This window comes from Bos grunniens, chromosome 8 (genome assembly GCF_055505025.1).
Source record: "Bos grunniens cultivar Pamir isolate PY7600 chromosome 8, Bosgru_T2T1.0, whole genome shotgun sequence".
NCBI lineage: Eukaryota > Metazoa > Chordata > Mammalia > Artiodactyla > Bovidae > Bos > Bos grunniens.
The window spans coordinates 39,242,446-39,269,149 of NC_141172.1; the positions used below are offsets into that span (position 1 = coordinate 39,242,446).

At 40.2% G+C, this 26,704-nt stretch overlaps 1 protein-coding gene across 5 annotated transcripts in view; it reads left to right on the top strand.

The window, feature by feature from the left end:
- Nucleotides 1-26,704, top strand: part of GLIS3 (GLIS family zinc finger 3) — a 691,476-nt gene that overhangs the window by 634,105 nt on the left and 30,667 nt on the right. For all 5 annotated transcript variants that reach the window (XM_086415266.1, XM_086415264.1, XM_086415263.1 and 2 more), the window contains 2 exons: nt 5,499-5,667; nt 23,603-23,775. In XM_086415266.1, the coding sequence (XP_086271392.1) occupies nt 5,499-5,667; nt 23,603-23,775 (342 nt within the window). The remainder of the gene's footprint in view (nt 1-5,498; nt 5,668-23,602; nt 23,776-26,704) is intronic.

Sequence of the window (26,704 nt, forward strand, 5' to 3'; positions counted from 1 at the left end):
AGTGCCTGATGAACTATGGATGGAGGTTCGTGACATTGTACAAGAGACAGGAATCAAGACCATCCCCAAGAAAAAGAAATGCAAAAAAGCAAAATGGCTGTCTGAGGAGACCTTACAAATAGCTGTGAAAAGAATGGAAGCAAAAAGCAAAAGAAAAAAGGAAAGATATACCCATTTGAATGCAGAGTTCCAAAGAATAGCAAGGAGAGATAAGAAAGCCTTCCTTAGTGATCAATGCAAAGAAATAGAGGAAAATAATAGAATGGGAAAGACTAGAGATCTCTTCAAGAAAAGTAGAGATACCAAGGGAACATTTCATGCAAAGACAAGCTCAATAAAGGACAGAAATGGTATGGACCTAAGAGAAGCAGAAAATATTAAGAAGAGGTGGCAAGAATACAGAGAAGAACTATACAAAAAAGATCTTCACAACCCAGATAATCATGATGGTGTGAATCACTCACACTCACCTAGAGCCAGACATCCTGGAATGTGAAGTCAAGTGGGCCTTTGGAAGCATCACTATGAACAAAGCTAGTGGAATTGATGGAATTCCAGTTGAGCTATTTCAAATCCTGAAAGATGAAGCTGTAAAAGTGCTGCATTCAGTATGCCAGCAAATTTGGAAAACTCAGCAGTGGCCACAGGACTGGAAAAGGTCAGTTTTCACTCCAATCCCAAAGAAAGGCAATGCCAAAGAATGCTCAAACTACCATACAATTGTACTCATCTCACACGCTAGTAAAGTAATGCTCAAAATTCTCCAAACCAGGCTTCAGCAGTACGTGAACCGTGAACTTCCAGATGTTCAAGCTGGTTTTAGAAAAGGCAGAGGAATCAGAGATCAAATTGCCAACATCCGTTGGATCATCGAAAAAGCAAGAGAGTTCTAGAAAAACACCTATTTCTGCTTTATTGACTATGCCAAAGTCTTTGACTGTGTGGATCACAATAAACTGGGGAAAATTCTGAAAGAGATGGGAATACCAGACCACCTGACCTGCCTCTTGAAGAACCTATATGCAGCTCAGGAAGCAAGAGTTAGAATTGGACATGGAACAACAGACTGGTTCCAAATAGGAAAAGGAGTACGTCAAGGCTGTATATGGTCACCCTGCTTATTTAACTTATATGCAGAGTACATCATGAGAAACACTGGGCTGGAGGAAGCACAAGCTGGAATCAAGATTGCCGGGAGAAATATCAATAACCTCAGATATGCAGATGATACCACCCCTCTGGCAGAAAGTGAAGAAAAACTAAAGAGCCTCTTGATGAAAGTGAAAGAAGAGAGTGAAAAAGTTGGCTTAAAACTCAACATTCAGAAAACTAACATCATGGCATCCGGTCCCATCATTTCACGGCAAATAGATGGGGAAACAGTGGAAAACAGTGGCTGACTTTATCTTTTGGGGCTCCAAAATCATTGCAGCTAGTGACTGCAGCCAAGAAATTAAAAGACATTTACTCCTTGGAAGGAAAGTTATGAGCAACCTAGACAGCATATTAAAAAGCAGAGAGAGACATTACCTTGTCAACAAAGGTCTGTCTAGTCAAGGCTCTGGTTTTTCCAGTGGTCATGTATGGATGTGAGAGTTGGACTATAAAGAAAGCTGAGTGCCACAGAATTGATGCTTTTGAACTGTGGTGTTGGAGAAGACTCTTGAGAGTCCCCTGGACTGCAAGGAGATCCAACCATTCCATCCTAAAGGAGATCAGCCCTTGGTGTTCATTGGAAGGAATGATGTTGAAGCTGCAACTCTAGTACTTTGGCCACCTGATGCAAAGAGCTGACTCATTTGAAAAGACCCTGATGCTGGGAAAGATTGAGGGCAGGAGGAGAAGGGGACAACGTGGTTGTGGATGAGATGGTTAGGTGGCATCACCGACTCAATGGACATGGGTTTGGGTGGACTCCAGGAGTTGGTGATGGACAGGGAGGCCTGGCATGCTGCAGTTCATGTGGTCGCAGAGAGTTGGACACGACTGAGTGACTGAACTGAACTGAACTGAACTGATCTGAGCCACAATTCTATAGTTAATTCCTCCAAGTCTCTGGTCATTATTTTTGTCTCAGGCAGTATCCCCAAACGTTGCCTTGGACTCTGCTTGCAAAGCACTCTGTGTCAACACTGAATTATAAGCTTCTACAAAATTATCTAAGCAGAATAGAATTTGTTTTATACTTCTCATTCTATCTGTTAGAATATAAAGGCAAATCACAGGTTTCCTTTTGCTGACAGGTAATTTCTTATACCCTACCTAAGAAACTGCTCCATACACTTTCTTTACCAGCTGAGCCACCAGGGAAACCCATACACTTTCTTTAATATGCTTCAAATTGAACCCTAAAGCCTCCCTTCCTTATTCTTATGGGGTCCCCAGTCAAAGGGTCTCTGCCTGTTTCAGTGCCAGTCACTGGCTATAGCAGTGAATGGAAGAGCTGTAGATGTATGTTTTAACTGTTGATCAGTCAACACGTGACCTCAGCACAGCTGGAGGGCAAGTTTCTGAGCCTTCAAACCTAAACCATACACCTCTTATGTTCCATCTCACATCCCCTTCACTACCTGTCCCTACCTATGGCCATTGCTATGGCAACCAAGCATAACTTGGCAGCACCTCCCCTCAAATGCACTAGTTTTCTGTCCTCAGGCTTCCCTGATGCCCAGATGTTGGGCATCTGTGAGAACTTTTAACCACTGTGGTACATGTACCTACTTGGAAGTGTGAGAGAAGTAATACCCTTTACCAATGGGGGACAGGAGTTGGTGGATGAATGTTCCTTTCTGTCCTTGTCCTGTTCATGGAACCCAGGATGGTCTCCAATGGCATTTAGATTGTGTTCATTTTCATTTACTAAATAAACATGAATGATGCATTGGAGACAGTAGGCACCAAGAGTATCTGGTTCCCTAGTCTATCCCAAAACCTGGCTCAGTGTTTGTCACATGGTAGGTACCCCATAAATACTTGTGGAATAATTGGCTGCTGAGAGATAAATGAGAAGAACACAAGTAACTGTATGCACACAGCAAAAATACTGAAATAAGTACAGAAAGGTAGAGGATATGACAGGCAAAAAGCACAGTAGCATACATTGCTATGACATATTTGAGGTGTGGTCAGTTGTCTGATTTGGCCAGAGATTAGGGCACATTTGGAGGCCACAAATGAGATAGTATGTTATAGACTTGGACACTATTTGATGCTGTATCCTAGTAAGTCTCAGTATTTTGGTATAATGATTTATAGAGATCTGTACCCCTTATTCAACTGCAACCTCCTCAAGGATAGGAACCCACATATAGTAGAGTGGCTAGCATGTAGTAGATACCAAATAAATATTGAATTAAAAAAAGTAATGGTTGGAGAATGGGTGGATGGATGCATGATTGATGGATGATTGGGCCTGGTTATTAAGTGGGCTGAAGGAGAGGACCTTAATCAGGCCTGACTTTCAGTGTGTGGCAGGCTACACACAATACCAAATTTCACAGCCTATTTCATTGCAGCTAATGCAAAAACAAAGCTAATATCACTAATGTAGACCTTTGGGGAGTAGCACATTTTCTATCGAAACACAGAGCAGAGCATGGAGTGTGCATACCAGATTTCTCTGTTACTCATGGGTTATAAACAGCAAGGCAGCACTTGCCTGTGATAAACACACACACACACACAAAAACACCTCCAGGGGATAATAAGTGATGGATGCATTCAGCAGGTACAACAAAATAAATAAGAGAATTCACGTTTCCACATTAAGGCACAAAAAAAATTAGCTGTGTTTTCGCAGTGTCTCTGTGACCTCTTATTATTCCATTAGTTTTTGGAATAGTATATAAAACACCAAGCTTCATGCTGACAAACCCCGTATTGAAACTATTGCCACAGTCAATCCAAACAGCCTTCTCCCGTGGGTAAAATTATTATTTGGAATACAAGCAGAATGTGGTTGCCTGAGCGAGCTGAGCATAAATGAGGTAGTGATTCATAAGGTGACTAGCGAGTTTGCAAATGTGCGGCTCTTCTGGAGGCTGACGTGCAGAAGCTCTGCATTGCCCTTTAGAGCCGGTAAACATTTTCTAGTCTCACCACCTCTTCAAGACCTGGAAGACAGTGGAGGATGCAGGCGTCTGAGGACAGAAGTCAGCCTGACACAATGCTGACTTACCAAAAATAAAACCTTCAAATCAGATCACACTCCTGTCAGTAGCTTTTTGAGCGGGAAGATGATAATTCTGCTTCTTCACATGTTCCTTTAAGTACTTGAACTTTTATTCCATTGGATTACGCTTTGTGGGGCTGGGTCATCTGGGGTATTAATTCTATCCTGGAGAGGTAGGAGAAAAGTGTACTGGTCTAAAAATACAGCTCCTGAACTTCTAAACCTTCAAATCTCTTTGATTATGTGGCCTCTTTTTCTGAATCCTGAACCTGATTTTTCAAATTTTTTGAAATCCATTTATTCTTTGATATCAGTAGAGTAAGTTCAAAAAGAGCAGAGATGGGTATAAAGCTCTGCAGAGCTTTGTATAGAGAAGGCAGTTAAAGAGTCAGCATAATGATGCTGCTATTATTGCAGCATAATGAGATATCTGCTGAGTAGGTCCGAACATGGAGAGAGCCCCTCTGATAGTGATAGACTCTGAAAGTGACAGGCCCCAGTTTCTTCTGTGATACCGTACCAATTAGCTGATCTAAATAGGTACATATTTAAGTTTGAGGTCATTTACAGTTCTCAAAGGGTAGACTGCCCTCGAGAATGAGGCTGTAACTGACTCTCTGTGTCATAACAGACAACAGCGGGAGAAGATCCCAGAGGCCCCTTTTCCATACTTTGTGGTTTTGGGAGAGGACTCATTTTTGATAAAGACTGGGTACATTTATTCATCACACCATTGGGAAATGCCCAGGGTCGGAGAGACTCTCAAGTTAAAAGAATGTAGGGTCCTGCAGTGGTACTAGGATCAGGGGAAGCTCTGTTCTCAATTACATTGATTTAGCAGTGACAGGGATGCTGGGAGTGACCCACAGCGCCTCACTGCGGCGCCAAGAAAAGGGGGGAAGCCTATGTTGTGTCCTTCCGGGTCAGCAGACCGAATACTGTGTTACCTGATTCTCATCCCCTGTGACTGAAAAGTGCAAATACAGAGACCTTCGCCCAGGTACAACCATTACAAGATGGACTAATTACACAGTGTCCAGACAGGGCCCTTGCCGGGCAGGGCAGCTCTTACGAGAAACCATGAACGTCAGCCTGGAGCGAGCGGACATGAACTGCTCAAGCAGCAGTAAAGGCGCCTTAGCCAGGAACCTGTTCCACCATGAAAACAGAAGCTGTGTATATCCAGTAAGGGGAGAACTGTTCCCTTAAAACCACCGAGAGGAAAACAAACAAGCCCCTAAAATATGCTTGCTGTCAGCCTTCAGTATTTAAAAAGCATGCACTTCATTTGGGGTGCAACCTGATGCTTGTTCTCCCTTGATTTCAGCTTCCATTTTCTCCAGCAATCACTCAAGCCGAAGTGGAACAGCTGCTGGGGCCGTGCCACCCCCACATCCTGTCAGTCACCCTTCTCCGGGACATACTGTACAGGGGAGCCCCCACAACCCCTCCTCCCAGTTACCTCCACTCGCAGCTGTGGACGCCGGAGCTGAGAGGTAAGGCCATCTGTCTCTCTCTTCTAATAGGTGGCGCCGCTAAACCTCTCTCCACCGAGAAGAGCTTTGACAGTTGCATTTTATTAATAATCCATTGGTGGGTTGAATTACACAAAGGTGACATTTTAAAAGTACATACACAGAGCACGTGAATCAAATACCTCATTATCTGTTTAATTTTCCATGGGGGAAAAAAATGAAGATACTGGTAATAATCAACTGAAGTGTCTGATACTGACCAAACAGATCAGAATTTTCTCATCTTTCCTTAGTTTGTTTCAGGGACTCAGTTTTAAGGTAATGTCCCTATAGGTTGAAATGCTTTCCAGATGTAAGATGGTGCCTTCAGAACCATAGTTCAGTAGTGTTATTTTAACAGCACAGCATAAAAGGGCACAGGATTTTAAATGCACTGCCAGAAAGGGGCTGCTCACTGAATACTTTGTGTTGATACCACCCTCGTAAAGAGTTTCTGAAAGAAAATTTTTAAATCTTGACATTTGGACTGCCTTGTGGTATGACAGTATGCCACTCCTTCCATTCTCTCCACTTCTCATCTGGCTTGAATTGACCTATGGAGGGGTTACTCCTAAATATCCACAGGGGAGAAAGTTCTTGTGGGCACCTCTATGCAATCCTGGAGTAGTAGACATTAGGTGGACAAAATAATGGGTTGAATAGGCAATAAGGATAAAGTTTTGAATATTTGATGTCACCAGCAATCTGTGGTTTTGTTGGCGTTGGCCTGGTCTAGGAGTTTTTTAATGTGTTAAGTCCACTGAGCCACATTTTAAAAATGTATGCCTACTGTTTATTAATACATCTGTTCATTTAAGAAGCATCCTTTGAGTCCTTGGTAGAGAAGGAATTCAAGTGACAAGATAGTAAAGTAATTAAGATGAATCAGAGGGGAGAGGCAGGGAAAATAAGAAGGAGGTTATTGTAGAAGTCTTTGTGAACAATATGAAGACCTGAACTAAAGTAAAGCAATAAGATGGAGAGTTTATTCGAGGGCTATTAGGATACAGAATCACTAATTATTAATGTATGTGTGGGGTAAAGAAGAAGGACCAGAATTCATTCTGGAGTTTTATCCCAAGACATCAAGGTGGATGATGGTGCTATTAACAGAAGAAAAGAGGATGTTGAGTAGAGGGAAGGGTGGGAAAGAAGGAATGATAATTAATGGACTTTGGGGTTTTGAGTTTCAGGTGGCTGTGAAACATCCATGTGGATGTATCTGATAGGCAATTAAAACATGGATCAGATATGTTAGACTTATCTTAACACTTCTGTGTTCATGGCTAAGTGTAAACAAATGATTAGCCTTCGCCCACAAAACCTGTCAGCAAACCAGTACAAATGATAATCATCTATTAAATTCACAGACTTGCCAGTTATCGGACATATTTCTGTAAATTCAGTTGAGCTTATTCATTTTAGGATTTTATTTACCTTCCAGTTGGGTTTTAAGTGATATTATTCATTGGCTTTTCATCATCCCGTTTCATTCTGCCTGGCCGAGAATCATCCCCTACCAGGTAGTGAAGCTAAGAAACCATCCATAGGGGCCTCTTCCTCTTTGCCTCATCTTCTTATTGGTGCTTGTAAAGACTTTTTACAAGAATAGAAGAAGGACGTAATCTGTGTGTTTTCTTTTTTGTACGTAGCCTTTAAAAGAATAAATGTAGAAAAAGATTGTAGCCATTAATGGAGTTAAAAACAACAGCCACCTAAACACCAGATTAAGTTCCAGCTCCCACAGCTGCTGATTGTTTGAATGTGTTCCTTAGATGCTCCTGCTACTTAGCTTGTTTCAGTCTTGTCTTTTACATTTCATTTTTATTTTATAATTTTTTTAATTTCATCTTTTTTATGTTGGTAACATATTTAAAAACTGTAAGAATGGCACAGTGAACACCCATATATACTCTGCACCCATGTTCGCCAGTTGTTAACATTTTCCCACCTTCTCTCTCTTTCTCTTTCTGACTTGAGAGAGCCTTTGTTTGTTTGCTTGCCTGTTGTTTCAGAACCAATCTGAGAGATTGTTGGGAATATCAATGAACATTAACCCTAATTACCTTAGGAAAGATCTCCTCAGAAGTACATTTCTCCTACATAATCACAATGTAATTATCACACTCAGGAAATTTAACATTGATAAAGTGTTATTATCTACTATGCAATCAATATTCAAATTTCCTCATATGTGTGAATAAAGTTCTTTATAGATAGAGTTGTTTTTTTTTATGATCCAGGATCTAATAAAGATCATATTTTTCATTTCTTTTCTGTCTTCTTTACTCTAATGAATTCTCCTAGCTTTTAAAAAAATTATCATCTTCTTCATCATTATTATTATTGTTTTTTTTTCATGACATCAACAGTTTTTGAAGAACCCAGGATATTTATTTTGCAGAATGTTCCACAATTTGAACTAATTTGATTTTTTCCTCCTAAACAGATTTGTTCATATTTGGCAAGAGTAACGCATAGGTGATGGGGTGTTCCTTAGCTCTGTTGAGCCTTAGTGTGCAACTCACAGGGAATTAGGATTAGATGAACCAAAGCAGGTAAAGCACCTAGACTCTTACATGGCATGAGGATAGGCAACCTTGACATAGCTGAAAGGTTCAGGTTTGGAAGCCAGAGGATGTTGTCAAATGATTGCAGTGACTGATAATATGAATAGCCATGGAAGAGTAAATGGAGAGGCAGAGGAGGGTGGTGTACTTTGTATGGCTGGGTGAGTAAAGTGGATATTTTCACTTTTGTGGCTCTGCCTTGCTGCTCTGCTTTCCCCACAGAATGTGTGCCCCATTCCTCTGCCAGCCCAACTAGAAGGAGCAAGGGCATGGAAGGTTATCTCTTCCAATCAGGTTTGAAGATGAGGATGACTTGAAACAGCCCTGAATTATTCACTGTGTTTGCATTAGTATTCAGCATAAAAACACTAAGAGGAAATGTGCTTACCTTCCGCTTTGGGTTTATATATCTTTGCCTCTGTTTGCCTGGGAAATCCCCCAGTAAAAACTTCAGCAGTTTTCCTAACGGAAATAAGTTTATCACACTTTGCGAATTTTAGTGGGAAACTGGCATTTTCCCCCTGCTTTGCGGGCATTGATTCATCATTTATTTAACTTTAACTTGTTAATAAAATGGGCTGAGTCACTGTCATAAGTCAGGAAATGTCCACTGCATCTATCCAGTTAGCATGAGGTCCTTTGATCCTTCCCACCATAAAATAAAGGAAATGCAAGTTTTCTCAATTTGACAAGGTTCCGTTTTTATTTTGAAATATTATCTGAATGATACATCGTTTCAGTGAGTTAAGCCAAATCACACCACATCACCTAATGTTGACTTAAAATTATTATGGGAAGTGGTGTTTTACCATGTCATGTTGGTTGAGCCAGTGGTGCTTTATGGCAGTGGCTTCCCATAAGAGGAGCCCAGTGTCTTGGGAAATGTTAATTTACTGAGTTTCAAAGTATGTCTGTTAGACTAGAGAAAATAAACATTGATGGAAACCTTTTTTTTTTTTTTTTTTTGAGATGGAGAAATCTCCCAGTCCCAAGAATAAGTCAGCTAGACTTGTGTCACTGACCTTGTCTAAGAGCATGTTGGCTGCCTCTCTTCATTCCAAAGAAGGCCACAAACATGGTGTGCTTTGTAGTACAAGTGCCAGACTTAGGGGACTTGTGGATTTACCAGAGTGGAGTAACATGTAAAGGGCTTCCTATGAGCCCCGCCTCTGAGCCAGAGAAGACTAAAAGCAAGGAAAGGACGTGCTCTTCCCTGAAGAGAATACATTCTAGTACAGGAATCAACATCAAAGAATGTTAGGGACAGTTGTTTTTGAGAACATAACCTAAATACCTTAACCAAATAATAAATGTCAGTTTCTTGAGTCTATATGAAGTATTGGGAAGACTTACTATTTTCTATTCATATCAGCTGTAATATTGCTAGAGTTCTAGGTACTTTGATGTATGTGCAGTCTTTCTGTGCCTTTGAGTAACCAGGGCTGGTCTTCATAGACAGCATTTTCTAATTCACCATTGGGAACCTTTTGTGTCTTTCCTGGATGTCATTGGGTTAAAAATAGCAATTGTTTTCTGTGTAATATCTTTGCAGTTATGTAAAGTTCTTTAACTCTTGTCAAATCAACCTGCTCATTGACTTAGTTTGGTTATTTCTTCATCTTAATTCAGGATCTTTCTCTGTCTAAAGAGACAGAAGGATATTCCCTCAATATCTTATCATCCTTGACTAAATGTTATCAGCCTTGAGCTTGGCTTAATACTCAACTTGCCTCTTGCAGCTCCCCAGTTAAATCACTGGGTCCTTATTATCCATCTTGTTTGTTTTCCATTTCCCAGATGTCTATTTGTTAACTAGATTATTAGTTCTCTGAGGGCAGGAACCTAAAGTTTCCTTGTAACCTCCAGGTTTCTTATGCTTCTCTTCACAGTGGTAGATCCTAAGGAGGATTTAACAAGCAAAAAGGACCAGTGAGGGGAAGGCCTCAGAAACAGGATTCATTACCAACTCCTGTTTCTAGCCTGGAGGAGTTTCTAGAAAGGATTACTCCCCTTGATTCATTGGTCTGAAGGGTGGTGACCTCAGTTCTCAAAGGTCCTACATCTTGTCTAACCTGCATACTTCTATACAGTACATAGTTGTTCTAATACAAATGTTCATGCATACACATGTTGCTGGGAGTCTCTTGCCATTGCTAAGGTTCCATTTGCTTTCCTGTGGCCTTTAATACTAGATGCTCAATACTAACTATTCTCACATATTTACATCTGTAGCATCTAAACAGCTCAAACTAGGCCTGCTTTGCTGTATTGCCCTTCCCAGAACTTCCTGAGTAAGCAGGAACATGGATATCTTCACCTACTCACCTTTTCCATAGACATATACACATTCTCTCTTTACACTTAATCTTTTCTCTCTCATTTTAATCTTCTATTATGTGTACTGCTGCTGCTGCTAAGTCACTTCAGTTGTGTCTGACTCTGTGTGACCCCATAGACGGAAGCCCACCAGGCTCCCCCGTCCCTGGGATTCTCCAGGCAAGAACACTGGAGTGGGTTGCCATTTCCTTCTCCAATGCATAAAAGTGAAAAGTGAAAGTGAAGTCGCTCAGTTGTGTCCAACTCTTAGCGACCCCATGGACTACAGCCCACCAGGCTTCTCTGTCCATGGGATTTCCAGGCAAGAGTACTGGAATGGGGTGCATGCAATAATGACTAAATCATAAGCATCATATAAAATATTAAAGTTTATCAAAATCAATCCTAGCATTGAGGTTTGTTCATTTATTGAGTCAGTCAGCTGATGTTTGGGCACCAATGCAATATGCTAGACACTGAGGATATGTGATGAAGGAGACTGATGGGAGTCCTGCAGTCTTTAAGCACTCAGTCCTGTGAGAGCTAACCAGGTCAATTGGTGATCAGAATTTAGGATATTAGGAAAGGTTGCTACAGGAGATGGTAGAGGCACCTAACCAAAATTGGGGAGGCAGAAATAGAAGAAGAAATGTCTCCTTGAAATCTGAAGGTCTATAGGACCATATGTGTATATATATGATGTATGATATTGCCTGACATATATATGTATATATTTTATAAACTAAGAGGAGCGAGAGCAGGCAAGAGTGGAGCTTTATAAATAAATGTTGGAAGAGCCTCATGAACTGCTATAAGGAGTTTGGGCTTTATCTAGAGAACAGGCTTTGTGTATTTGGCTAAGACAGGTACCCTGGTGACTCTGGTATACATTTCAAAGGCCTCCATATCCTATTATCCATTGAGGAAGAGTTCAAAACATATTCTAGGCCCAGCAAAAGAAGAAATTTTTAAGAGTGATTGAATGATTTGATAGGATGCTCACCTAATGCCAGGTCATGAGCATCATTCTTTGGGTTTCAGCCCTTTCTATTCAGAAGACAGTTATCCACATTTAGCTTTCCATTAAGGGGTCAATTTCTTTCTAGAAAAGAGACTAACACAGATATTCAAGATTAAGAGAGGTGAGGTCCAAAGTTCACCCCTCCACACGTCTACTTGAGAATTGAACGTAATGGAAGTTGTTCTGATGTTGATGCTGTAGACACAAAGAGGAAGAAAATTCCAATATCCTGGACTTGATAATGGAGATTACAGCATTGGATCTTAGACTGGAAAGGCTTGAGGTCCTTTTTTCTGTTTTGTTTTCCTTAAATCTGTGGGAAACTTCTGGTACTTCTTGATGGAATATTCCAGGGCGGAACAGCCCACTGGTCTTAAAACTTCTTAAATATTGATCATGACCACAGTCATGCTTCATCCTCTGTGGAAAATATCAGTTGGGTTATAGGCCTTTGGAATGAGCTTTCTTCTCACAGTGATATTCACTTTACTATTAATAATAGCTTCTTATAAATATGCCACCCAGAGTCATTCCCAGTAAGTCACCCATACGAGGAAATTGGTGTTACTTTCCTCTTACCTACCCAGTGATTCTGAATGGATCCTTTGGAAGAAAAGTAGAACAACAAAGGCATTGCTGAGCTAGCTTCCCTAGTCCTCTCTAATCTATCTCTAATTTAAACATCTGTGTTGTCTGCCAAACTTTTATGAGCCTAATTTAGCTCTACTTTCAGATACATTTTAAGCCTAATCAACTCTACTCCTCCAAACCTACTTCACCGCTATCCCCTTCTATCTCAAGTACAACAGTCCCCTAACTGTTTTTCCAACATCCAGTCTTACCTACCCACAACCTTCCACCTTCACCCAACACACACATGGTCTTGGCTCCACACCACAACAAGAGCTGCCCTTAAAGGGTAGATTGAATCACTGAGGGTTTCCTGCTGGTGTCTGTGTTCCCACCATTCTTGGAATAAAGTCCAAGCTCCTTTTTCCAGTGTGAAGGGCAGCAGTAATCCTGAAGAGATGACTGATGCTTTCCCATCTCCACATTCTTCTCCGTGTGACTTCATGGCAAAGCAGGAGATGCTGATGTGAGCTTTTGTGTGTTACTCCACCAAACACATAGCTTGATTTGCGGTTCAAATATTCATTCACATCAAACTGTTTTCCATGGATTTTAAATTTTGAAATGCACTATTTCCCTGTTTTCAAATTAATTATAAACACACACCACAAACTATCTATTAGAAAGTCTATAAAGGGAATTATAATTTTTAAGTGCCAGTGGAGTTTTTTCACCTCTGAATGCCAAATCAGCCATCTTTGTTTTGTTCCCGCATTCCAAACAGATCCACTTCACGTGAAGCCCGAGATGGTGTTTTTTTAGTCCCCTTGGATTTTCAGTCAGGAAAGTGAGTCATGACAGTAACAAAGAAGGCTTGAGGTAAAATAGAATTCTTTTTCTTGAAATCTCTACTTGAGTGCATTAGCATGAAGCAACATGGAGTTTGCTAAGCTATTAGAGTATTCAGATGTATGCAGTGTGTTCTTTTCATATGCTTTCTCTGAAAGAGCGAGTTATATAGAACCAAAATTCCTAAAGTGGAATCCCACAAGCCATTCTAGCCCAAGTCAAGATATCCACATTACAAAGTACGTCTTCTCTGATATAGAAAAGGCTGGAAAGGAAAGCCTCTGCTTAGTGTTTTAACAGTGTGATCTGGAAATAAATGTCATCTTTTCCCCTCTCAGGTGGAAACAGTTGGAGAAATTGGCTGCTGAGAAACTGTGTATGTTTTTGTAGGTGAAGGACTCTTTGTTCATTAGTGGTGAGGGGTCTTATTGAGGAGAAGAAAAACCAAGAGACAAAGTTCTTTGGGTTAGTCTTTTTTGGTTAGTCTTTGGGTTAGCTTCCTTTTCTGAGAAATAGTCTTTAGTTGCTTTTCTGTTTAGTTGCAAGGAGAAAAACTTTTCTCTGTTTTAATCGTCTTTCTCAGAGTAAATGGCTGAAATTGTTCTCTTGAATAAGATATTCTCCCCTCAGAAACAGAAACTGGTTTCTGAACAAATATTCAGCTGGCCATTCACACCAGTTCGACAAAGATATCTACCTGGACACAAGAATTGACACTAAGTTGGGAACCATGTCTATGGAACCAGTAGTCTCAACAGAGTATTTCTTCAACAGCAACAGCCAACATTTATTATCATTGCATAGTACTGGATGAGGTGCTGGAAATGCAAAATGATAGCATTTTGGGGATTTAATGTTCTTTCCATCTATAAGAACCAACCTGTCTCTGCACATGCTAAGTTGCTTCAGTAGTGTCTAAATTTTGCGACCCTATGGACCATAGCCTGCCAGTCTCCTCTGTCCATGGGATTCTTTAGGCAAGAATATTGGAGTGGATTGCCATGACCTCCTCCAAGGAATCTTCCTGACCCAGGGATTGAACTTGCGTCTCTTACATCTCCATTGGCAGGTGGGTTCTTTACCACTAGTGCTGCTTGGAAAGCCCTAACCTTTCTCTAGAGATCAAATTGCCAACATCTGCTGGATCATTGAAAAAGCTAGAGAGTTCCAGAAAAACATCTATTTCTGCTTTATTGACTATGCCAAAGCCTTTGACTGTGTGGATCACAAGAAACTGTGGAAAATTCTGAAAGAGATGGGAATACCAGACCACCTGACCTGCCTCTTGAGAAACCTGTATGCAGGTCAGGAAGCAACAGTTAGAACTGGGCATGGAACAACAGACTGGTTCCAAATAGGAAAAGGAGTTCGTCAAGGCTGTATATTGTCACCCTGCTTATTTAACTTCTATGCAGAGTACATCATGAGAAACGCTGGGCTGGAAGAAGCACAAGCTGGAATCAAGATTGCCGGGAGAAATATCAATAACCTCAGATATGCAGATGACACCACCCTTATGGCAGAAAGTGAAGAGGAAGTAAAAAGCCTCTTGATGAAAGTGAAAGAGGAGAGTGAAAAAATTGGCTTAAAGCTCAACATTCAGAAAACGAAGATCATGGCATCCGGTCCCATCACTTCATGGCAAATGGATGGGGAAACAGTGGAAACAATGGCTGACTTTATTTTTTTGGGCTCCAAAATCACTGCAGATGGTGACTGCAGCCATGAAATTAAAAGATGCTTACTCCTTGGAAGGAAAGTTATGACCAACCTAGACAGCATATTAAAAAGCAGAGACATTACTTTGCCAACAAAGGTCCATCTAGTCAAGGCTATGGTTTTTCCAGTGGTCATGTATGGATGTTAGAGTTGGACTATAAAGAAGACTGAGTGCTGAAGAATTGATGCTTTTGAACTGTGGTGTTGGAGAAGACTCTTGAGAGTCCCTTGGACTGCAAGGAGATCCAACCATTCCATCCTAAAGGAGATCAGTCCTGGGTGTTCATTGGAAGGACTGATGCTGAAGCTGAAACTCCAATACTTTGGCCACTCATGCGAAGAGCTGACTCATTTGAAAAGACCCTGATGCTGGGAAAGATTGAGGGCAGGAGGAGAAGGGGATGACAGAGGATGAGATGGTTGGATGGCATCACCAACTTGATGGACATGAGTTTGGGTCGACTCCACGAGTTGGTGATGGACAGGGAAGCCTGGCATGCTGCGGTTCATGGGGTCGCAGAAAGTTGGACACAACTGAGTGACTGAACTGAACTGAACTGAACCTTTCTCTAACTGTGAATTTTTGTATATATTATGTTTCTTTTAATTCATTGCTATAGCCTATTATTGAGTCTCACTTCAAGAGAAGGTATTAAAAATTCATTTGTGGTTGCTATAGTAGTAACCTGACATCTTCAGATGAAGGAAAAAAAGCGCATATAAACAGCACATGTTATTACTGACCACAAACAACCACCCAGCTAGTTTCTTTTCAAATTTATGGATTATATTGACTTCGGAGATCTCATTTAGCAGTGGCTTTCAAAGGCACCCAGCTGTACTTGGCAAGAGTACTACATTGGATGTCAGTTCTGAAAGTCCTGATGTCGTCAAGAGACTTGTGTTTGTAGTTTGAGACCATGAGGAAGGCCCGGAAGAAGCCATTTTTTAACCTACCTATACCTTGCTGTCTCCTGTTTGGACAAAAATAACACTTTTCCTCTCATTTCTCATCTGGCATTCTCACTACTCTCTCTTCTGAATGTTTTTCTCTCATCCAGTGCATTCTGTTGCAAGGCAGACTGAACTGTGTGCCTGACACTCTGCTGAACAAGAGAAAGCCTTCCCTTAGCCACAGGACCATGAGTTAATCCCCTTGTTTTGACCTCCTCAGAGCTGCCCAAGGGATGACATCATTACAGAACTTTTTTCCACAGCAGTATTTTTGACATGAAATGTCTAAGACCACTCTGGATAAATGTTCTTCTGGTTGGCACCTTTTTGTATAGAGGATTTGGCAGAATCAGACTTTTCTTTCCTTTTTCCCCTTCACATCAGATTCTGAAATAAGACAAACAACCGAGTCACAGCCAATTCTGCAGTCAAGATATTCCAAAAAGCCTGGCTCTTGGTTAAATGAATCCTGCATAATTCATTTCTGTAACATAGCCTGGATGTCCATTCCCCCTCGCTTTGCATTTCCACAGGGGAGTAGTAGTGTAATGCCATAGACCCTGTTGCACTGTGCAAAGAAAAAATACTCTTCTCTGCCTTGGGCATTGGATACTTTGTTTTCTTGACTTATAACTTACTCCATAAACCCAAGTGGAGAAGCATTCCTCCAGAACACTCCATCCTTTATATTTCCCACAAATAGTCGTTATAATATATATGTGGCCTCTTTAAAAAGCTTTGATGATCATTTCACCTATAGCCAACTTCACAGCCCTCATGCTTTGTGGAGACTCAGGCAGTTATTTTTTAGCCTTAAACTCATCCAACTTGATAAATTATTTGCAGTTAATATTGACCCAGACTCTTGTAAGGAGAAAAACACTAAGCCCTTCCAGGGGATGGATTCAGCTCTTTGAGTAGTTTGGAACCGAGTCCTCAGATGAACATACAGCTCTTGGCCTGCTTTGGTCCTGCCCAGATGGACAATGTTGCAATTACCCACACTTCCCCAAGGCTGTTTCTTCATTTCTGAAAACTAGTCTTGATTGTCTCAGAAGCAGAATTCAATTTGCAGTTCCCCCAGTAACGTGCTGTGATTCATTCGAGGACAAATCTGGACTGAACTGAGTCCAAGTGTCTCTTTTGTGAGACACAAGGGAAGTATAAGTAGATACTATAGTCACCCAGATGAGTCAGCCAGGAATTCATGAAGTGATTCATAAATTGTTATAAAGACCACTAAAGTCTACTAAAATGGAGCGCTGTCTGGCTATACAAAGTGGGGTATTATCATTGGGGGGGAGCGGTTTAGATGTTAAATCAGATGTGAAATCCTTAAAACTGTGCTTTTCTTTTTAGGTTTTGAAAAGGATTCCTTTTTTCCCCTTCTGCAGTCAGCCAAATGCTAAAGCCATTTTTCATTGATTAGTTTTCACAGATGAATTTTAAAACCACTACAGATGATACCCCACAATTCTTTGGGGGAATAAAGAATACCTCCCCAAATCTACCATAGACCAGTTTCTATTCATTATTTCTACTCCCTGGCAGCAAATCAATAATATTTTTCATGTGAATACAATGAAACTAGCTGTTCCGATGCATTCTTCCTTCTTTGGGAGGTCTATAACCCTCATGGAAGAAAGAAGGTGGGGAGGGGGTGAACTATCCAAGCACATATTAATCTAGTTGATCATGTAAACACCTCTTTTCAAAGTGTTAACCCCCAAAGCAGTGCTAAAACACACAGCCCCACGTTGCTTGCCAGCACTGATTGCATATACAATACAAATGAGGAAAAGTGAGGCATGCTTATGACATGTGCTTGGTTTGCAACACAGCCTATTAATAAAATTTGTTTGAAGAAACACAATTGTTAATTGACACATAGAAATATTTTGGATTTATACATAAGGGAGGGTGTAACTGAAAGGAGCTATCCAGTTGGAAAGATTAAAGGTATAAGCCTGGCTTGGGCACAAAGATCCCCATTTTAGAACCGAGCAAACTGGGAAACACATAGTCAGATTTCTTAAAGGCAGTAGCTTACTGATGCCCGCCCCCCGCCCATCCTCATCACCTGGCGGTGAGGAACAAAACCTCAGAGGCCCACAGGAGTCCTCTTCCATGCTCCCTTGTCTCTCTGCTTTGCTTTGCATCTCTGTTAAAAAACATCTTACCTTATTGGGATAAAGTGGTATCTGGAGAACTAACTGCGTGACTTTGGCAAACCATTTCATGTCTCTGGGCCAGATATGATGGTGCACCAATGTCCTTCACCTCAAATATTCTATAGGTGTATGGATTTGTGGGCTCAGAATAACTTGTTGGAAAAGCTGGAAAACCACAACTAAGTGCTCATAGAACTAGAAAATTAACCAGATGAGTAAATGCCTCACTTTCTTTGAGCCTCTTTCCATATTGAAATAGTCAAGGGAGAAAAGAGTCCTAAGTTTTGTTTTTTTTTTTTTGGAGCTTAATAGATATTCTAACACAATGCTATTGTGTTAGACAACGCTTAAGCATTGGGTATATTTTAAATCAGATAGCTTAAATGTACCCTCTGTTCAGAGAAGTCATTCCATAAACATGTATTGATCATCAAAAATGTATCAAACATTCATTGTTTAAAGGACTTTGATACCTAATGTAAAATTGTTCGTAGTTACCCTCCCATCCCTCACCTTCCTTTTTTGTTTTTCTCTGTACTACTCCTTTCTTCTAGCTCAATACACAGTTTGTGGATTTAAACGCGTTCATTGCCTGTCTCCTCTCACCACAGTAGAGCTTCTATAAACTCAGTGTCGTTTGTTACTGTATCTCTAGTGCACCTTCCCTGATAGCTCAGTTGGTACGGAATCCACCTGCAATGCAGGAGACCCCAGTTCAATTCCTGGGTTGGGAAGATCCGCTGGAGAAGGGATAGGCTACCCACTCCAGTATTCTTGCACTTCCCTTGTGGCTCAGCTGGTGAAGAATCCACCTGCACTGTGGGAGACCTGGGTTTGATCTCTGGGTTGGGAAGATCCCTGGAGAAGAGAAAGGCTACCCACTCTAGTATTCTGGCCTAGGGAATTCTATGGACTATATAGTTCATGGGGTTGCAAAGAGTCGGACCCAACTGTATGAATTTCACTCACTCAGTGCACCCGAAGAACTTAGTTGGTGCTCAATAAATACCTCATGAATGAATGAATAAATATGTTATCTCAGATTTTATGACCCCCCAGCAAGAGTTGAGAGTATTTTGCACTTGAAATTGAGGCTGAGAGAAGTCAGGGAATTTATTCAAGACTAGCTAGCTATTATAGTAAGGGGTAGAGCCACACTCCAAGCTCAGAGGATCTGACTTCTCGTGCATCTGTCTTCTATGACATCCATCTGCTTTTCCTGCCATTTGCAATTTCTCTGCACATGAATTTCACCAGTTCTACATGTTTCAGTTGGGGCCTATTGTTCTATGAAACAATCTAAGATTAAGTACTGCATGTACAGGAGAGCTCTTTACTTCTGGCTCACCTTACTGCAAAGTGGGGAAGCTCAGTGTGAACAGAGAGGGGGAGCAGGCTGCAGAAGGGAAGGAGCATAACCAAGTACATATCCCCAAATAATCAGACAATTTCCAAGGTGTATAGATAAATATTTGCAGAAACCTTTCTAAGGTTTTTTTTTTTTTTTTTTCTCCCCCAAACCATTGAAACATGGCTCATGCTAAGGTTATATAAACTCCTCCACTAAATGAGTGGAAATAGTTGACTCAATTCTCTGGATTGCTATTGTGTGATCTGCTTCTGATAAGCAGTGATTTTTTTTTAATTCTAGTCTGTTGTATGCATTTTTATGTAACAATTTTCTATTGTTTAAAAGAAGTATAAAAGTCAAAGAAGAGATTGGTAAGCTATGTCAAATGAAATCTGTGAAATGTCAACTGCAGATCAGCAACTGGGGGACAGAGCTGGACCTAGAAAGACATCAGACATTCTGTCTTCTGGCTCTGGGAAACTGCTGTCACTCAGAATGAATGAGAGTGATGATATCTTGTCTTGACATGATGGGGGAATGAAATGTTCCATGGGAGGAAAATTATAAACCTCTGCAATTTATACTCAGCATTAAAATTCTATATTTTATCATCAAAAAAATTAATTCACCTCCTTTGGAGTTAAAAAGAAATCTTTCTCCTTTGGGAAGAATATTCAGATCATATTCATTTGACATGTGTGTGCATGTGTTAAAAAGACTAGGTTGGAAAATAGGTGAAGACACTAAGAAAATGGGATTTCGAGGCCCGCTCCACCCTACCTTCAGTAACAATAACAACATTGTATATTTTGCTTAGTGAGTTTCTGTTTAAGTATGCATGTTTTTTATTTGTTTGCTTGCTTTTGAAGTAAATGGCTTCAAACTACTCAAGTTTCTTGAGGTTTTTTGTTTTTGTTTTTTTTTTTTTGCCTTTTAAATAACATTCCTGGCATCTCTCTTGCTGTAAGTTAGTGATTGCTTTTGGTTGCGCCCAGGGCCTTGCTTTGCACCATAGAGCTTTCTCTTCTGCTTCTTTCCTGCCCTCTCATATCTGATTTTTATTTGCCATTTTTATTTCTGTGAGCTAGTTAACAAGTAAGCAAGTTTATAAAAACTAAGTTTAAGTTAATAGATTGTAAGATTTTTCAATAAAATACTATGTAGTGTTTTTTAGGCAATAACAAAATTGATTCTGTGTACTAGAAAGTCTGTCATATTTATGCAATCATTTCTTACAGTGGACTTTTTAGTGCTAAATTCTTTTTTATTTCTGTGTTCCTAACAGTTGTCTGGATTATCACGATCACATCTCGTTGCTTTTCATTTCTCCTCTATATATGTAAAATTTAGAATTTCTATACCAATTCTTTTCTTTTAAAAGCAAAGACTACTTTAGGTGTGCATTTATTTCATTTAGAATGGTATATATTTAAATTTTTATTAATGCTTTATACAGAGTATCATACTAGATTTTGAAATTATATTAATTCTATGCCATATAATCTTATTTATTTTAATAACATGGAGTATAACCCAGCCTGAAGTAGCAAAAAGCAAAGTGTTAAGGTCAGCTGAGGGCTCAGTATTATTTTATTCCCCCCAGGTTTCTGAGATAGACTATGCTAAAATCTTGTTGTGTATGTACTTTCACATTTTTTTTTCTTTGTTCAACATTACTTTTATAGTAAGTAATATGTGGTAGCCAAGAGAGCATGGCTGAGTGTGAAACTTGTATGACTGAGTAGATAAGAATGATTTTTTATTAGCATGTAAGTATATACTTTCTGGATAGATGTATAGATATATAATTTATATATAGATATATAATCTAAATATATATACAGTAACATTCTAGATGACTCCTAATATGCTCAAATGAACTCTGTTCTTTTAGTTTGTTGTCTATGCTACTTTTTTATAACTAGTAATCATAATTCATGCTAGTCATATCATCGCAAATTACAAAAATATAGTTTTATATTGCTGACAGTCTTTGTCTCCTTCCCCTTACACATTGTCTACTCTTTATTAATCAAACTTTTATTTATGAGTTAAATTTATTGTGCTGTGGAGGAGGGAGTTGTGAAATCAAATTATTCTCCTCCATTAAGCTACACTTCTAAATATTGTAACCTGCCCCATCTACAAATCTCTGCCTTGTCAGTCCTTAACAGGCAGAAGTACCAGGAGAGGAGACTGAAAAGCCACCAAGAGCATGTTGCATCTTTTATTCCCAAACAAAGAAATACAATTAAGAAGCCAAAGAATCTTGCTTCTTTCCCCCCGCCCAAAACAAATTTGAGATGCCAAAGATGGCTACTTAGCAATGATGTAGGTTTCCTTCTAATTCAAATCCACCCCTTTCTCTCCCTCCCTAGCGATCTTCTGCTCACAGGATTCTGGTGTTAGTTGGTGGTGTGAACTCCTTCTAGCCCCAAAGTCTGTGGTCTCACAATTCCTCTTTTCTCTCCACAGCTTGAGGGCAGCCTGTGAGAAACACTAAGGACATGTTCCCCAAGAAAATAGCCTCTATACGGGGAATCTTGGCATGCAAGTTTTTAATAGAAGTTATGGGGACAGTGTCAGGGTTAGCTTGCTCTTTTTTTTTTTTCAGAACAATGGGCCACTCAGCACTCTTTTCAGACTAATTTGAGTCAAGATGATGTGCTTGGAGAATATATATTTATCTGTAACAGAACACTGAGTTTGGATAAGGAAATGGTAATCCACTCTAGTATTCTTGCCTGGAGAATCCTATGGACGGAGAAGCCTGGTAGGCTACAGTCCACGGAGTCACAAAGAGTCGGACACGACTAAGCAACTTCAACTTCACCTTCACACTGAGCTACTATTCTCTTCCAGCAGAGGGAAGATGCATGTTCTTGATTAAGTAGGCATCTGAACCCAGCAAGTTTCTTTAGGCAGCCTCTGACTTCTCTTCTCCATAACTATTCCAATTCCTCCCTTCTTGGTTCCTATGTCATCTTCCTGCATTGTCTCATCAGACCTCAAGAAGGGGAATGCAGAGAGAAATGGGATTTCATCCCATGGTTTCTTACTGCAGCAATACAAATGTAGAAGCTCTACCTTGTTAACTACTGTGGTTCGAAACGTCCTCCCTTTGATTCATCAACGGCCCTACACAAAAAGCCCAGGAAAATTAAGTGACCTGTTTCTATGAAATAAGTGGTGGATACATATGGCAACATCTACACGTTGTCATAAAACAAAGCCTGCCTTTCTACACAGAAACAGCCTGTTGAAGTTTTTCAACCTCCTGAGTTTTTGGAGGACAACCAAATACTTCACTGCTAACACAGTTTCCCTGCTCATTATCATGATGCTTCCTTTCACTGCACTGACAGAGTCCCTGCTCCTTTCTCCATCACACTTGTGCCAGCCACCTACTGAACTGGCAAATCATGTGTTGGTTCTTTTTTTGCAGGGGGAGGGGGTGTTGGAAAAGGAAAGTTAACTTTATTTTGAATGCCAGCAACTATGAGAGAGAACAGACACTTGTCCAAAGGCTGACTCCCCTCTCTCCCTGACAATTTTAATAGTCTGTGGTCATTGCTCAACTTTAACATTGTTTGCACAAGTACACTTCAAGGAAACTTCAATGTTAGAAAGTATAAGGTGTCATTTTAAACCTAGTGAGTCAGATCCTGCCATTTCCCTTACAATTAGAAGATCAATGGATAGTTATCATTTTATATCTCAGGTTAGTTGATAATATCACTTTATTTAAACACCTGTACGTTCTGCCTCAGAAACTACTAGTAATCTTACTGAGATGGGCATGTCTGACTGCAAAAATGTCCCAAATCATGTTCCTGTTGGCAATGTTCTTTGCCAAACACAGAACCTACACAGATATCTGAGTTCTGGATTTCAAACCACACTTGACCTTTGAGGTGTAAGTTAATTTATACTTGACAGAAGAAAATATATTATCTAAAGAGAATAGGACTGAAGAGGCTTTAATAAAGTCATAAACAAAATGTTTATGAGCTAAGTGTAAATGAATCAGAAGTATATGAATCAAATTTCCCCTAAAATGCAAACAGGTCTAAAAATTAGTGGAAAGGGGGTCTGACAAAAGATGTGCTTTGAATTTCACCAAGCCCAGAGTATTTGAAATGCATTTTAAGAAGCTTGACAAACTCAGACTGTGACTGGATTTTCCCTTTGTTGATCTCTTTTATTCCCTCAATATCTCAATTGAGAATTCAGTGGTTGAAAAATGGGAGAGAAAAGTCTTAAGATTTTTTTAAAAAGGCTTTTTGTCACGCTCTTATACAGTCAGAATAGGGAATTAGAATTTGGCTTTGAAGACTTTGTCTTTGCTCCTGCTATTTTGCATCTCTCATGTTTCCTTTTATAATTGTTTTCTCAGGTTTGCACCTTCTGCTCCATCTCCTCACCACATTAGCCCCCGGAGAGTTCCAGCTCCTTCTTCAATAATGCAGAGAACACAGCCTCCCCATACCCAGCAGCCCTCAGGATCACACCTGAAGTCTTATCAGCCAGAAACAAGCTCTTTTCAACCAAATGGAATCCATGTCCATGGTAAGCAAGTAACTGTCAGTCTCTTGAGTTTTGAAAAGTGATTCTGTGCTGTTGCTTTTAATTGTCTTAGTTACCTGTTGTAGATTTCAGCTGTCCTGTTATATACCACCAGGCTTTGGCTTTCATGACTTTCCTCTAAAATTTCACACTTTATCAGCATGAAATCTTGTAGCATCTTCCTGGCTTTGGCCCTAAGATGGTATGACTTAGGATACCCACAAGTGGTCAACCCAAGGTAATGATCCATTCATTGACCCAGGGCTTTTACCACCTTGTGGACAGGTCCTAACAACAGCATCTTGTTTCTTAGACAATAAACGGTGTAAAAGGCAACAGCAAGGGTTCTTTTGCCTGTGCCTGCCTCACCTCTCACAGGTCTTTGCCCCAGTTCCCATATGCCCAGATCCTCTCCATCCTTCAGGACCCAGATGAAATGGCACTTCTCTCTGAAGCCTTTCCTGATCTCCTTGCTGCACATGATCTCTCTTGGCTCTAAACTGGCTGCATATCAGCTGTACTTCCGATACGACATACACTTTCTCTCACTTGTAGTTTACTTCTCTGTGAGTAAAACTTGTCTTCATTGGTAATGTGTAAACTTCTTTCTAAAGTCAGAATGTTCTGACCCATTGTTCTTCCTTTTTGAGAATTTAGCACAGTTCTTCACATGTTGTAAAGATACGTAAGTGCTGGATGGAGTCATGGAAGAAGAGGGAAGGAGGCAAGAGTAGTCGTGATTGTTTTCAAAATGTGTTTAACCTAGAACATGCGTGGAGAACTAAGTTTAGCTTAATTTCTTTTCTTTACTTGAGCCAATTTTGCTGACTCAGGCAGATATCTTAGTGAACATCCATAGCAAGTTGAGTTGTTGAATCATATAGACTCAAAATATACATAGCCTTTTCCCTGGTGGCTCAGACGGTAAAGCATCTGCCTGCAATGCAGGAGACCTAGGTTCGATTCCTGGGTCGGGAAGATCCCCTGGAGAAGGAAATGGCAATCCACTCCAGCACTCTTGCCTGGAAAATCTCATGGACAGAGGAACCTGATAGGCTACAGTCCATGGGGTCGCAAGGAGTCGGACATGACTGAGCGACTTCACTTTACTTCCTAGGGACAGATACACATTCTGTTTAAGCAGAAGCGATACTGTATATTTACACTGAGAGTTTCAGCACCTGAGAAACAAGATTCAGTTCTCCTCTATCTGTCTCATGCTGATTCCTGAGTTTGCTTTCTATGAGTTACTACTTGTAATTAATGGGTGATATCCCCCCAAAATCTAAATCAGTATTCAAGCTGTGTATGGAAAAGTGTGAATAACCTCCCAGGAGGGCAGAACAAAGCAGCATTATGGAGCTCAGGGTGGATAAGAAATCCATTGCCTCTCCCCTCTACCTGATAGCAGTAATCACATGAACCCCCTATCCTCAACAAAACTTGGGCCTGTGGTATTATTTTTTACCTTCTTCTGTCAGTACATTTCTTCTCAAGCTTTAGTTATGTGTTTACGCAACCAAGAAATATTCCTTGAGTGCCTACTATGTGTAAAGAAATGAATGTGTGAAAAAGACCAACAGAACACTCTCTTTCCGAGGGGGGTTCCCAACTCTGACAAGGAGCTCTTCTAATGTGGGGGAGACCCAGGTCCTCTGAAGCCACCCTCATCTGTGGGCGGAAGGCAAACAACAGAAGTTCTGGCTTTGTAGAATACAGAATAGATCATTGATTCTAAGACACGCAGTTTTTACCTTCATATTTTAACACTGCTAAAATCTGAATATATCTCAGTCAGTGGCATCGTGTAATTGGCAGTGATTTTTCTTTCTGGTGTTGTATAGAATAATGGAGCATTTCACAGTCAGTGGTGTCATAGTTCCAATGAAATGTAATATCACACACTTTGATTACAACTGTGAAGCATATTTTAAAATTTCAAAAATTAACCTGCTTGTAGAAAAAAAAAATGGAAGGAAATTCTCCAAAACATTAACAGTTTTTTTTTTTTTTAAATCGTGGTGGTAGGATAATAGGTAGTTTCCTGTCTTTTTTTTTTTTTTTTCTGCTTTCTAAAGAAATTCTAAAAAAGATTTTGGAATTAGACTAATTGGAATGCAAATACCAATCTACTCAGCTGTGTGACTCTGGACAAATTATTGAGCTTGAGTTCTCTTTCATTAAATGAGGGCAGTCTTAAGCTATCTTCTCTCATCTGCTGTTATAAGGATTCAACAAGGAAAGCACTTGGTGCAGTGTAGGAGCTTAATTAATTAATGTTCTTCCTTCTACTCCCTTTTCTTTATCAGACTATTTGAGAATAGCAATAATATTTGTAGCCTTAGGGTAAGCATAATACTTGATCCAGAGTAGACATTTAGTAAGTATTTACTGAAAAAGGGATTGACACTCTCTCATTCACCAAACAAATAATGAAACAAGATACAAATAATGGATTTACCCTCTCATTTTGTCCTGCCTCTTAGCAAAAGACTCTTCTGCCATATTTCTCATTTTTAGTTGAATAATGAATTTTCACAAGTTTAGTTGAAATTGTGGGTTTTTTTTTTCTTTTCACGTTGTTAAAAATTCCCATGACTAATAGAAACTGCTAATAGTGTTACAAATCTTCCCTAGATGGTCCCCAACAAAGGTCCTTCTGCCCAGTGTTGTTCGAGTTGATAGAACAAGACTGAGTTCATTTCAGAAGCAAAGGAAAGCTTCATTCTTGGATAAAAGAATGGAGAGGCCCCAACTCCTGCTCTATAGCATGGGCTCTCCCAGAAAGGCCATAAACTGGGCTTCTTTATAGGATTCTTTCCTACAGAAGGGTGGGACGAGTTCTTGCAGGTCTGGTGCAGCATTTTTGCAAATGGCGTGCCGTCCTCATCTTGAATTGCAGTGTCGTGCTCAATGCTTCTGCACAGTGCAC